The sequence below is a fragment of the Pipistrellus kuhlii genome, unplaced genomic scaffold (assembly GCF_014108245.1).
Source record: "Pipistrellus kuhlii isolate mPipKuh1 unplaced genomic scaffold, mPipKuh1.p scaffold_m20_p_37, whole genome shotgun sequence".
Classification (NCBI taxonomy): Eukaryota; Metazoa; Chordata; class Mammalia; order Chiroptera; family Vespertilionidae; genus Pipistrellus; species Pipistrellus kuhlii.
The window spans coordinates 3,237,547-3,249,451 of record NW_023425537.1 but is presented as its reverse complement, the minus strand read 5'-3'; the positions used below and the strand labels follow the sequence as shown (position 1 = coordinate 3,249,451).

Below are 11,905 nucleotides of genomic sequence, written 5' to 3'. Positions count from 1 at the left end.
AACTGAGCCTAAAAGGCAGAGTCAGGACTGAGACCCATGTCTGGTCCTATCTGACGCTAAGGCTCATTACTTAGGTATAATTTTCATAAAATAAAATGTACAAATCATGTGTCCTGCTTAATGCGTTTTAAATGTATTATATTTTTATTGATTTCAGAGCGGAAGGGAGAGGGAGAGAGCGGAAAAAAAAATCAGTCATAAGGAAGAATCATTGATCAGCTGATCCGGGGATCAGAAGCCCTGGATCAGCCCAGCCTGGGTGTTTCATGACTCCATTATACTAGCTGCCCAGACAGAAGGCCGGCCTTGCAGTGCCTGAGCGGGGCCGTGTCCGGCCCCCAACCACGTGACACCTGTCTCAGATGGTGAGAGCTTGGCCAAGAGGCCACATTGGAGGATGTGACCCAGGACCTGGGGCCAGGCTCTCTCTGAGAAGTGGCTGAAACTCAGCTGCGCTTAGTAACCCTGCCAGAGGGGCCCTCACCACCCAGGCGGGAAGGAAAGGGCCTTGAGGTGACCACCCAGAGCCCAGATAGAGGGAGAAGGTTCCAGGTCTGAGAATGGAGGGCCTGGGACTCAGGCTCACAGCCCCACTCACCAAGGGGCCAGGGTTCTGGCCGCACCAGCCAGGGGTCTGCATGGGACCTGGCCAGGGCCGGGTAGGGTGGCCCAGATGTGGAAGATCCTGGCTGATTCAGCAAGACCAGGAGCGAGGGCTGTGAGTCAGGGCTCGCTCGCCTTTGTTTGCTGCAGGTGGGAAGCGGCCTGCGCTCTACCCAGCGGGTGTCAGCACCAGGGAGAGAGCCAGGGAGTGCTGCAGGTGCCCAAAGCCCTGGTGAACCCCGAGATGCACCGACCCCTGACCTGGCCCGGCCCTTCTGCCCCAAACTGATGGCTCAGCTCTCCCTCAGGTAGGGTTTGATTCAGCCCAAACCAGGAGCTCTGGCTCACTCAATAGAGGATCAGAACTGACAAAAAGGTGATTAATGGAACCTGCCAGGCCCGAGTGATGATCTCCCCGGGGCTGCTGAGCAGGTTCTGGAGGAACAATACCTCAGATCCCGCAAAGCCCAGCAGCACACACATGCCCCCTTGCCTGACCAGGCCACCGCCCTCCACACCCCTCCCCTCCCCAGTGGGACTTGACACAGGAATGCGGACCTCTGACCCACAGGGAGCAGCTGAGCCCTCTGGGGGAAACCGGGCGGAGGTCCCGCTTCTAACAGCCCAGGACGGAGTCCGGGCTGAGGCACCGTTCGCTGGTCTTGAGCTCTTGGTTTTGCTTTCTGGTGAAACCACACCTGTTCAGCCGCCTGCCCAGGACTCTTCCAGGAAAGGAGAGAGAAAGCTGGTACATGAGCACCCCCTGCACATAAGGCTGCACTGAACCCGCTGAGTCCGTACAACGACCAAAGAGGCTGCTTATGGGCCCATTTTATAGATGAGGCCGCTGAGGTCCAGGGAGACCAAGCCACTTGGCCAAGGTCACCATGAAGTCAAGATTTAAACTTGGCCTCTGGCTCTCTCCACCCCACCTGATGTCGTAGGACTCACGGAGTTCTGTGAACTCCGTGAATGACCTCTGGGTATTTCATTCTATATGTGTTTAAAGATAATAAAATAACACTAGTTAACATTTCTTGAATGCTGTGTTAAACTCTACATGCATGACTGCAAAACAACTTGACTATGGGATGTGGGGGCAGCCAGGGAAAGGTCAATGGTGGGGAGGAGACTTATGTAATACTTTAAATAATAAAGCATTTAAATTTTAAAAATAAATAAATAAATAAATATATAAATGTAACACAGACCAAAAAAAAAATAAAAAAAAGCAACTTGCCTGTTTTTATCATACCCTTTTTTCAGATGAGGAAACTGAGGCCCGTGGAGGTTCAATGCATTGTCCAAACTCAATTGTGTCAGAGTCAAGATTGAAACCTCTGGTTGCAGGGCCTGTGTGCACTTAAACCACTGCCTGGTAAGCCCCTTTCAGGCCAGTATTAGTGCCATCCTTTCCAAACAAGGGTGTCCTCTGTTGACGTCTCCATTCTCAGGTCCCCGTCCCCGCAGGCCCAGCTGGCGGGCGGTCCTGCTCCCCACAGTGGCAAAGCCGGTGCAGCTAATGCCAGAGGGGTCAGCTGTCTAGCGCTGTCTGCTGCTGTGGGGTGAGAAGGATGGAAAACAGGGGTGGTATCCAGTGGGGTCACCCCAGCTGTACATCTCATGGGAAAGTTGCCAGCTTCTTTTTTCTTTATTTTTTTTTTATTGTATAGCTTTTGATTTGATTTTATTTTAATATTTTAATTGATTTTTAGAGAGAGAGGAAGGGAGATAGATGGACAGAAACATGGATGAGAGAGAAACTTTGATGAGAGAGAAACATCATCGATTGGCTGCTTCCTGCACATCCCCCACGGGGGATTGAGCCTGTAACTTGGGCAGGTGCCCTGCCGGAAATGGAACTGATGGCCTTCTGGTTCCTGGGTTGATGTTCTACTGCTGATCCTCACCGGCTGGGCAACTACCTCCAGCTTCTCATTTCCTCTGTGCTGCCAGCTGCCCACGGAGGGCCAGGTGAGCTCCAGGTGGGCACGCACCCAAGCTACTATCAAACAGCTAGAGCCGGGTCTGAGCCAGGAAAGCAAAGGAGAAGCCAGGCCATGCGTTAGGTCAGGATCTTCTTAGCGCCCCCTCTGAGGACACAACCGGCCCAGAGTAGACATGGCCCCGCTGTCCCAGGTCCCACAGTCTGCTTCCCCTGAGTCCCAGCTCACAGAGACCTCCCAAACCATCGAGTCCAGCCAGACTCCTCAATTTAAAGATGGGGACCCAGAGGCCCGGAGAGGGACAAGGACCAGCGAAGTCCTCAGGGGGACAGTGGCAGGCACATCACACACCTGCTCTAGGTAGCCCACCCTGAGCAAAGGCCACACCCAGGCCCTAATCCCACATCCCTGTGCCTGCAGCTCACATTGGCTGGAGGCCAAGCCCAACCTCAACCCAGGGGCAGGCAGGAGGCGGGTCCTCTCGACAGAGACTATTTAAGGGCTGGGCCTGCCAGGAGCTACCCCTGGGCGTGTGCAGCTCACTCCAGGGTCAGGCAGGGGCCAGGGCTTGGCAAGTCCCAGGGCCTCCCTGATGGCCCTCCTGGAGCCCCAGCAGAACAGGACCCGGTGCTACAGGGAAAGAGAGAGAGACAGCCTCCCTCCCCCTCCAGCAGCTCGGGGGCCAGGCCCCACCTGCCTCTCTGCAGCTTCTAAGAGGCCATTACTCTTACAGAGTAAAGGCTGAGAACTCCTTGGCTGACTGCTTAGGGCCCAAGACGTCTCCACAGAGGCCAGAGGTGGTGAGGCAGGAGCAGCCAGGCCGCTGGGTCTGAGAGTCTCAGACCAGGAAGGCGCCTGGCTGTCCCAGGAGGCCGGGACCTGGCCCCCGGCACCGTGGGCCTTTGCATAAGCCTAACCACAGCGTGAGAGACTGAGCTTGGGGGGGGGGGACATCTTTCTGGCCACAGCGGCCGTAGGAGGCTCAACCCGGCCGCCCAGAGGTTAAGAAGTGGGTTTCCGATGGGCACATCCCGGTAAGAAAAGTGTGTCCTCCGTCTGTCACCCTTGTGTCACCAGGGTCTGGAATCAGAGGCAATTCCAGACTCAGTTTCCCTATCTCCCAGCCCGAGACTTTGCTCCGGTTTCTAACTTCCCTGGGCCTCGGGTTCCGTTCCTGGAAACAGACGCTGCGGGCGGACCCCGCTTTTGCAAAGCTGCTGGGAGAGGAGATGCCATCCGTGGAGCGCCTGGCCCGGCGTAGGCGCTTCATAAACTGTGTCTCCTTCCTCCAGCCCCAGGGGAAGGGGGTACTCAGGAGGCACGTTCTAGATTACATCTCCCCCAGAGAGCACAGCAGCCAGCTCTCTCCACCCAGAGCTGCCCGGCAAGGGCTTCCATGCAGCGAGACCCAGGGGCCCCCTCTCAGAGAGCTTGGCTCTCCCCCAAAATGATTTGATTCTCAGGATTACAGGGTTGAAAACCCCCCCCCGCCCCCCCTCACACACACATCTTCTCTTCCCAGCGGGCTAAGAAACCAGTTCTCCCTCTCCCCACTGACCCAGCCCAGCCACGGCACCCAGAGGTCTCCACTTCCTCATTCCCTGCCCTCTCTCCAGGCACCAGCCCCAGACCACAGGCCATAAATCAGGTGTGCGTGCTTGCCGCAGCTCTCATGGGCCGGGGAGTGGAGACGCTGGGGTCAGGACAGAGGGGGCCAGGGGGGCTGGTGTTACTTTGGAGGTAAGCTTGGGGAAATCAGGGAGGCCCTCCTGGAGCTGGTGTTTTGTTTTTTTCTCTCTGGGCACTTGAAGTGTTTTGTGCGGAGGAGTTGGCTCTCAGGGGCAGAGGAGGGAATGGCTCTGCCACCTGGAGGTCAGGTGCGCCTGGCAGGGAAGGAGGGAGGTTCCAGCAGCACCTGTGCTGGAGGAGGGAGCTGGCAGTGAATGGGGAAGGGCTGGGGCCTGAGGCCCAGAGGAAGCCCTGGTCTTGGAGTCAAAACAAACTCGGGGCTCAGCCCCAACCCTGCTGCTTGCTTTAAATTCGTGAGGCCCCTGGGCAGGTCCTGCCTCTCCCCCACTCCCTCATCTCCACGTTTCCCCGTCTCTAAGACGAGAGGAGTCAACCCTGACCGCCCTCCGTTGCCTTCCAGGAGCCCTGTGGGTGGGTGTGCCCAGCACAGTGCCGACCGCAGAGCAGGGACCCCATACACTCCGTGCACCAGTCACGTGGTAAGTAATTAGCCGACGGTTTTACATAAATCACGTTTATTCCTTTCATAGGGGACAAAAATAAAAATAGTGTATATAAAAACACTAGCTAGTTGCTATGCCAAGTTCTGTGCTAAGTTCCCAAAACCGCATGGGGGAAGCACCCCCTCACCCACCCACCCCGTGTCCTGCTCCCACGATCCCCCAACGGAGGCGATCAGCACAGCACGTCAGCGGGGCAGCGTGGGTGTGTCCCGGGCCCTGGGCACCCCAAAGAATGAATTATCCCCTGGACTCACAAGATTGAATTATTTGGACGACCTCACAAAGTGCAACCCAACTGGATCACCCTTGGGAACCAGCTGGATGGGATCCATCTACTAGATCCAGATGTGGTTGCCCTGTTCAAGCAAAGGTATCCAGACGGTATCATCTCTAAACCTAAAAATCTATAGAAGCACTTCCTCACAGAACTAAGCATCCATAGCTATGGCTCTGCGGGCTGCATCTGAAGAGTAATGTTTGTACAAAAACTCCTTTTCTTATTTAAATAAAAGTTTGTATCGCAGTAAAAAAAAAAAAAAAAAAAAAAAAAAAAGAATGAGATTACCACCAAGATCCCGGGCTTCCCCAGAGGCCCCACCAGGAAAAACTGGACGCACTACCAAGAGGCACTTAGAAAAGGAAAGGCGGATTTTATTGCGTGGACAGACACCACCCCGTGGGGATGGCCTTTTACACAAATGAGGCGGGGGAGCTGGAGGTTGGGGGCGAGCTGGGGGTTGAGGGGAGCTGGAGGTTGGGGGGAGCTGGGGGTTGAGGGGAGCTGAGGGTTGGGGGGAGCTGGGGGTTGAGGGGAGCTGAGGGTAGGGGGAGCTGGGGGTTGGGGGGGAGCTGGGGGTTGGGGGTGGGGAGCTGAGGGTTGGGGGGAGCTGGGGGTTGGGGGGGAGCTGGAGGTTGGGGGGAGCTGGGGGTTGAGGGTGGGGAGCTGGGGGTTGGGGGGACGGTGTAGAGCAAGCGAAGCTCCCCGCTAGGAGACCAGAACCCTCTTGCGCTGGCACTTCAGAAGGCAGAAGCCAGGGCTCCTCCCGCCCTCTGGCCGTCCTCGTCAGCCCGGGAGAGGGCCTGTGAGGCCCTTGCTCCTGCCCTGGGCACTCAGACCTCCCTCTTGCGGGAAGAAACCACCTTCCCGTCCACCGTCTCCTCCACGTTGATGTGGAGTTTGCTGCTGCCACCGCCGCCGCCCAGAGAGGCTAGAAAGAAGGGGCACGCATTAGAGTGGGGGCCCCCCGTCCCCCGTCCCCCTCCACTCCCGGGAGGCCGGGACCTCGGCTGAGTTCCAGGAGAACGGGGCAGCGCCCTGAGCGCCGCCACGGGTCCCTCCTCCGGCTGGTGCTGAGTGGCTCGTCGCAGGGAAGGGCCGTGGCAGCGGCAGGTGCCAGGCAGCGAGCACGGATGCCGGGTTTTAACTGCACGTGACCAGGGAGCCATCCTGGGCCTCTCAGCCTAAGGGACGTGGGGCCTGGGGGAGCGAGGTGCTCGACAGAGCCTGCTCAGCCTGGGAGCTTCTCCTTAAACCTTCAACCCCAGCGCTACCGGGACTGCTAGAGGGTCCCCCCCAGGGAAAAGGTATCAACTGGAACAGGCGTGTCTCCACCCCACTGGAATGCTTGGCCTCTTTCTCCTTCCTCCCATCCCAACGGGAATGGGGGCTTAGCCACGCCCCTCCCCACTCAGGAAGAGTGAAGCCTTCTTACCTTCTCTGGTGCCAACGCCAGCCATCCTGAAAGAGGAGGAGGCAGATGTAAGCAAAGGCTCAGGGGTCCTCCCCCGCCCCCTGCATCCACCACCCTTGCATCTGACTCCTCTGGAGGCCGAGAGCTGGTCCCGACATGCCACCCCCATGCAGACAGATGCTGGTCTGCAATAGCACCCCATGTGCTTCATGCACAGATGGAAGCCAGTGGCTGCCGTGGACACAAGACTCACAGGTCCAGGGAAGGGATGAGGCCTGCCCAAGGTCACAGCCAAAGAGCAGCGTGCAGAAGCCAGAGCCCTGCCTTTCGCCCCATCCTCGCTCACTGTAGTGCTTTCAACTCCCAGGATGGCATTCTGCCCCGACCACAACTGGCCCCTTCTTTCTCCTCCCTCCCTCCCTCCCTCTGCGCCCCGCCCTGCCTGGCATCCTGGCCCTCCAGCAGGTTCCGGTAGGTGGTGATCTCCTGCTCCAGCCGCGTCTTGATGTCCATCAGGAGCTTGTACTCCTGGTTCTGAGCCTCCATCTCGCTGCGGAGCTCGCCCAGCTGGGCCTCCAGGCTGCTGACCAGCCCCTGGATCTGCTGCAGCTGCGTGGCATAGCGGCACTCCGTCTCTGCCAGCGAGGTCTCCAGCCCGGCTTTCTAGGGGGGCAGCAGACCAACAGGCGCCATGTCGGGCCAGAAGGAAGCACCAGGGGCACAGGGAGGAGTGCTGAGGGAAGGCAGGGACCCTCCTCTGTGGTGGTTGGGAACACCAAGGCTTTATCTGCCAGGAAGGGTAGAAAAGACTAGGATTGAGGGGGGAAGGGGGGTGGTGAGGTGGGAGTTACCATGCTGAGCTGGGACTGCAGCTCGATCTCCAGCCCCTGCATGGTGCGTCTCAGGTCTGTGATCTCCGTTTTGCTGGTCTGGATCATCTCCGTGCTGGAGGCCACCTCCTTGTTCAGCTCCTCGGTCTGTGGGTCACACACAGAGAAGTGAGCCCCGTGGGCGTCCTGGGAGACGTGGGGAGCTGGGGCGGGCCGGGCGGGCCGGGCACCTTGCTGAAGAACCAGGCCTCGGCGTCCCGGCGGTTCTTCTCGGCCATGGCCTCGTACTGCTCCCGCATCTCGGCCAGCACGCGGGTCAGGTCCACGCCCGGGGCCGCGTCCATCTCCACGTTGACCTGGCCGGCCACCTGGCTGCCGAACTCCTTCATCTCCTGCAGGGTGGCGACAGAGGGGAGGAGAGCAGAGAGTCTGGAGCCCCACGTGCCAATCCTGCTGGGTCCCTAACTCACCGCGTGACCGTGGCTCTCCCGGTACCCACCCACCCTGCTTGCCACGGCACAGGAGGAGGTCTGATGGCCCGGGGCCCTCAGCTCTGAGGGTCTCTCTTTCTCTCTAGTGCCCTCAAGGGGAGACCTCAACACAGCAGGGCCCTTGCATGAGCCCATGAAGCAGATCCGGACAGCAGTTCCAACTGGCCACCAGGTCTGGCTATGGATGAGCAAGGAAAGGGGTCTGGGTCCCCAGAGAACGGTGCCCCTTCTCCTCCTCCGTGGGAACCCCTGTTTTGGAGTTTATGGGGTGCATTTCTGAACCTCTAAGCCTTTCAGACAACTCTGAGGAGGCACCAGCGGCCCCCTCTCTGGTCTCCCCGCCCTCACCTCCTCGTGGTTCTTCCTCAGATAGGCCAGCTCCTCGTTCAGGCTCTCGATCTGCATCTCCAGGTCGGCCTTGGCCAAGGTCAGCTCATCCAGCACCCGGCGCAGGCCGTTGATGTCCGCCTCCACGCTCTGGCGCAGGGCCAGCTCGTTCTCGTACCTGGGAAGAGAGAGGGAGCCCACGCTAAGGAAGGGCGAGGGGTCCGGGCTGGGCTGCTTGAGTTGGGAAGGAGGGAGGCCAAGAAAAGGGGGGGAATGCAAAAAGGGGAGGGGGGGCAGGAACACACTTGAGCCTGAAGTCATCGGCAGCCAGCCTGGCGTTGTCGATCTCCAGGATGACCCGGGAGTTGTCGATGGTGGCTGCCAGGATCTGTAGGAGACAGCCGGTTGGTGCCAAGAGGATCCCGCTTTTCCCTGCTGCTCTCCCCATCCTGTGCCCCTGGTAACCCTCCCCCCACCACACCTCAGGGGAAGATCTCTCCTCTGCCACCACCAATAGGAACCTGTCAGGCCCCTGGGGCCGAGTCCACCCTTATCCCGGGTGCCCACTACTTGATCTGGCCCTGTCTCGGGGGCATGGGAGACCAAGGAACAAGGGTTGCCTGGCACCCGCTGTGGGAATAGCCTGGCCGGGAGGGAGGAGAGAGTTGGGGGGGGGGGGGCCTCTGACAATGGTCTTCTCAGGGATCGTCCTCCCGCCTCTCCTTGGACAGCTTGGAGTCGCTGGCCCCTGCCCACCTGGACCCAGCCAAGGACCTGCAGGGCCTCCCGGCCAGTAGGAGGCACAGCTGAGGAGGGCATCTCACAGCTGAGAAAACCGCCACAGTGAGCAGCAGGGTGAGTGAGTGGGCAGCAGAGAGTCCCAGGGCTCCTAAGTCCCGATAGTGCTGTTGGCACCAACGCCGTCCTCGGAGGGCGTGGCCTGCACTCAGGCTCCCGCCGCTGCATCCATCCTCCTCCGGGAAGAGGCAGGACACCTGCTCTCCAGGGCGTGTGGTTCAGGGAGAGCAGGTTGCCTTCTGTCACTGCTCCCACCTTGGCCCCCAGTGGTCCTGACCAGATCCCAGGACCGGCCAGCACTGCCCAGGGGAGTAGATGGGGGCCAGCGTCCATGCCTCAGAGCATTCCCTGGGCCCTAAGTTTGCCAAGGTCACCCCCTGGCAGGCATGACCTGGGCAGGAGAGGATTTCCTCCTGCGGATAACAGAGGTGTGGGCAGGGCCTAGCCACCCGCCCCCTCCCCCTGATCCCCAGGACCCACCTTGTCCCGCAGCTCCTCCATGGTCTTGAAGTAGTGGCTGTAGTCGCGCTCCGGGCTGGCCGGGCTCTGCCTCTGGTACCAGTCCCGGATCTTGACCTCCAGGTCGGCGTTGGCCTCCTCCAGGGCGCGCACCTTGTCCAGATAGGAGGCCAGGCGGTCGTTGAGGTTCTGCATGGTGATCTTCTCGTTGCCGGAGAGGAGGCCGCCATCGCCACCACCAAAGTCACCACCAAAGCCACCGACAAAACCGCCACCATAGCCACCCCCGAAGCCACCGCCGGCCCCTCCACCGAAGCCAGAGCTCATGCCGCCACCGTAGCCCCCTCCCGACCCCGAGGAGACGAACCTCGCAGACGAAGCCGAGATGTTTCGGCTCCCGCCGCCCCCATAGAGACTCCCCCCGCCAAAGCCACCGCCCCCACCCCGGAGGGCACCCCCCCGGGAAGTGCCACCCCCAAAGGCGGAGGAGGAAGTCTGCAGGAACGTGGTGCTCATGGCCAGGCGACTGCCCTTGAGAGCCGCAAGCGCAGGAGATGCTGGCGGGGGGTACAGGCTGCCCTGAGACTGGAGAGCCGCTCCTGTCACCCCCGGACCTGGGCTCCTTATATGCACCCCTCGGAGGGTGTTGTGGGTTTACAGCTCCTCCTCCAAAGGAGAGCCAAGTCCTCCCGCATTCCTGACAAACACAGCTGCCCGCACACCTCCATGTGGCTGGTGTGGAGTTGTTCTTTCATTCTTTTTTTTTTTTTTTTTTTTAATGCAACAAAAGAGATGATTCAGAAGGAATGGTGTTGTTGCCCCGGGCCATGGTTTTAACACTTGGAGTTCAGGTTCCTTTCTGCTCTCCAGGTTGAGTGCATGGAGTAGCAGGGAGCAACATGGAATCGCACACAGTTAGAACAGCTCAGGCCAGCTCTGCCCTCCGCTGGGCTTCTCGGCTGCCCCCAGCCCAGGCCCCTCGCCCCTTGGTGGCCAGCTACCTGCTCTCAGTACCTGTAGTCCCTGCTCCTGACGCCTCCCGCCACCTGTCCAGCTCCCAGACCCCAGGTGAGTGCCTGCAGGGCTGCGGGAGAGCCGTGGCCCCCGGGGGTCAGTGGGCAGAGGTGCAGGGAGGGATGCGGGGGCCCCTGGGGACCGGGACTGGCTGAGGACAGGGGGTGGGGTTGGTCTTGAGTCAAGTTGCGGTTGGGGTGATCAGCAAGGACAGCATCCGTCCCTACCCTGATGGTGCAGAAGGACCCTCCCGCACCCTCCCCCAGCCCCGGCCCAGGCGCTGGCGCCCTCTCAAACGCCAGCGGGCGCAGGGCTGACAGGGGGCTGATTGATGCTCCCGCCCCCTGCCAGCCGCACATGTCCCCGGAACGCTGCTTACTCCCAGGACACGTTGGGGCAGACCTCGGCAGATAAGACCGGGGCGCGTTTCAGGAAGCCCCCACCTTCGGGGAGAGGCATGTCCCTCCCTGCACAGCGAGCGGCGCCAGGTGAACGCCACGGCCTCTGTACGCCCCGCCACGCCGCACAGGGGAGGGGGGCCGTGCCCCGAGGCTCTGCGTGCCGGGACTGACGGGGGGGGGGGGGGGGGCCTACAGGGGGGCCTGGCAGGCAGCCTGAGACCCTGAGCAGAGGCACCGCCTCCCCGAGCAGGATGCTGAGGCCAGAGAGGCGGCCCCTCTGCTCTGCCTCCAGCGGGGGCCTGGCTTTCCATGGGTACCTGAGCGCTGAGGGCAGTGCCACTTGGAGGCGTGGCTTTGGCTCCGGGACAGAGAAAGAACGGGGCTGGGGCAGTAAGCAAGCCTGAACTGGAATGGGGAGGGGGGGGAGTAGCAGGGAGGGGGGCTGCCAGGGCTGCACACAGGGGGCAGGGGGGCAAGGTCCAAATCCTGCCTCTGTCAGTGACAGCGTGTAAAATCTTTAAGTCCCGGTGTCCTTGTGGCAAAGGGGCCCCTTCAGTTCCCAGTTTTTGTGGAAGCCCTGAGACCCAGGAGGCCCCACCGGTCCCCTCCTAGCACCCCATTTTCTGAGGGGCCACCGTGGGGGGAAGGTCCATCGCTGAGACTAGCCTCGCCGGGAGGGAGTTTGTCTCCGGCATCAGATCCTGCCCCGTGAGCCGCTTCGCTCTTCCACATCCTCACAGCGCCTGTGGGCAATGCAGGCCTTTCACTGCTGCCATCGTCACAGTTACCCCTGCCTGCCACCGCACACTCACGGTTAACACGCGGCTTCGCATCCATCACCTCCCCTGACCCAACATCTCCCCTGACCCATCACCTCCCCTCACCCATCACCTCCCCTCACCCATCACCTCCCCTCACCCATCACCTCCCCTCACCCAACACCTCCCCTCACCCATCACCTCCCCTCACCCGACACCTCCCCTCACCCATCACCTCCCCTCACCCATCACCTCCCCTCACCCAACACCTCCCCTCACCCAACACCTCCCCTCACCCATCACTTCCCCTGACCCATCACCTCCCCTCACCCATC

The 11,905-nt window shown here is 60.5% G+C and overlaps 1 protein-coding gene across 1 annotated transcript; it reads right to left on the bottom strand.

Moving 5' to 3' along the window:
• Positions 1-5,435: 5,435 nt before the first annotated feature.
• Positions 5,436-9,978, bottom strand: KRT15 (keratin 15). The gene is made up of 9 exons (XM_036407729.2): positions 9,419-9,978; positions 8,446-8,528; positions 8,162-8,318; positions 7,553-7,714; positions 7,344-7,469; positions 6,935-7,155; positions 6,514-6,539; positions 5,762-6,009; positions 5,436-5,531 (listed from the first exon to the last, which is right to left on the bottom strand). Exons 1-8 carry the CDS (start codon positions 9,911-9,913, stop codon positions 5,912-5,914), a joined length of 1,368 nt encoding a protein of 455 aa, XP_036263622.1. The 5' UTR covers positions 9,914-9,978; the 3' UTR covers positions 5,436-5,531; positions 5,762-5,911.
• Positions 9,979-11,905: the final 1,927 nt, after the last annotated feature.

What these genes read in the sequence shown, in the direction of transcription:
- KRT15 (XM_036407729.2), bottom strand. Translation starts at nt 9,913, where the DNA reads ATGAGCACCACGTTCCTGCAGACTTCCTCCTCCGCCTTTGGGGGTGGC. An exon ending in TGAGGAAGAACCACGAGGAG is followed by an intron (nt 7,715 to 8,161) that starts GTGAGGGCGGGG and finishes GCCACCCTGCAG; the next exon opens with GAGATGAAGGAGTTCGGCAG. An exon ending in CTGGAGGGCCAGGATGCCAG is followed by an intron (nt 6,540 to 6,934) that starts GCAGGGCGGGGC and finishes CTCCTCTTTCAG; the next exon opens with GATGGCTGGCGTTGGCACCA.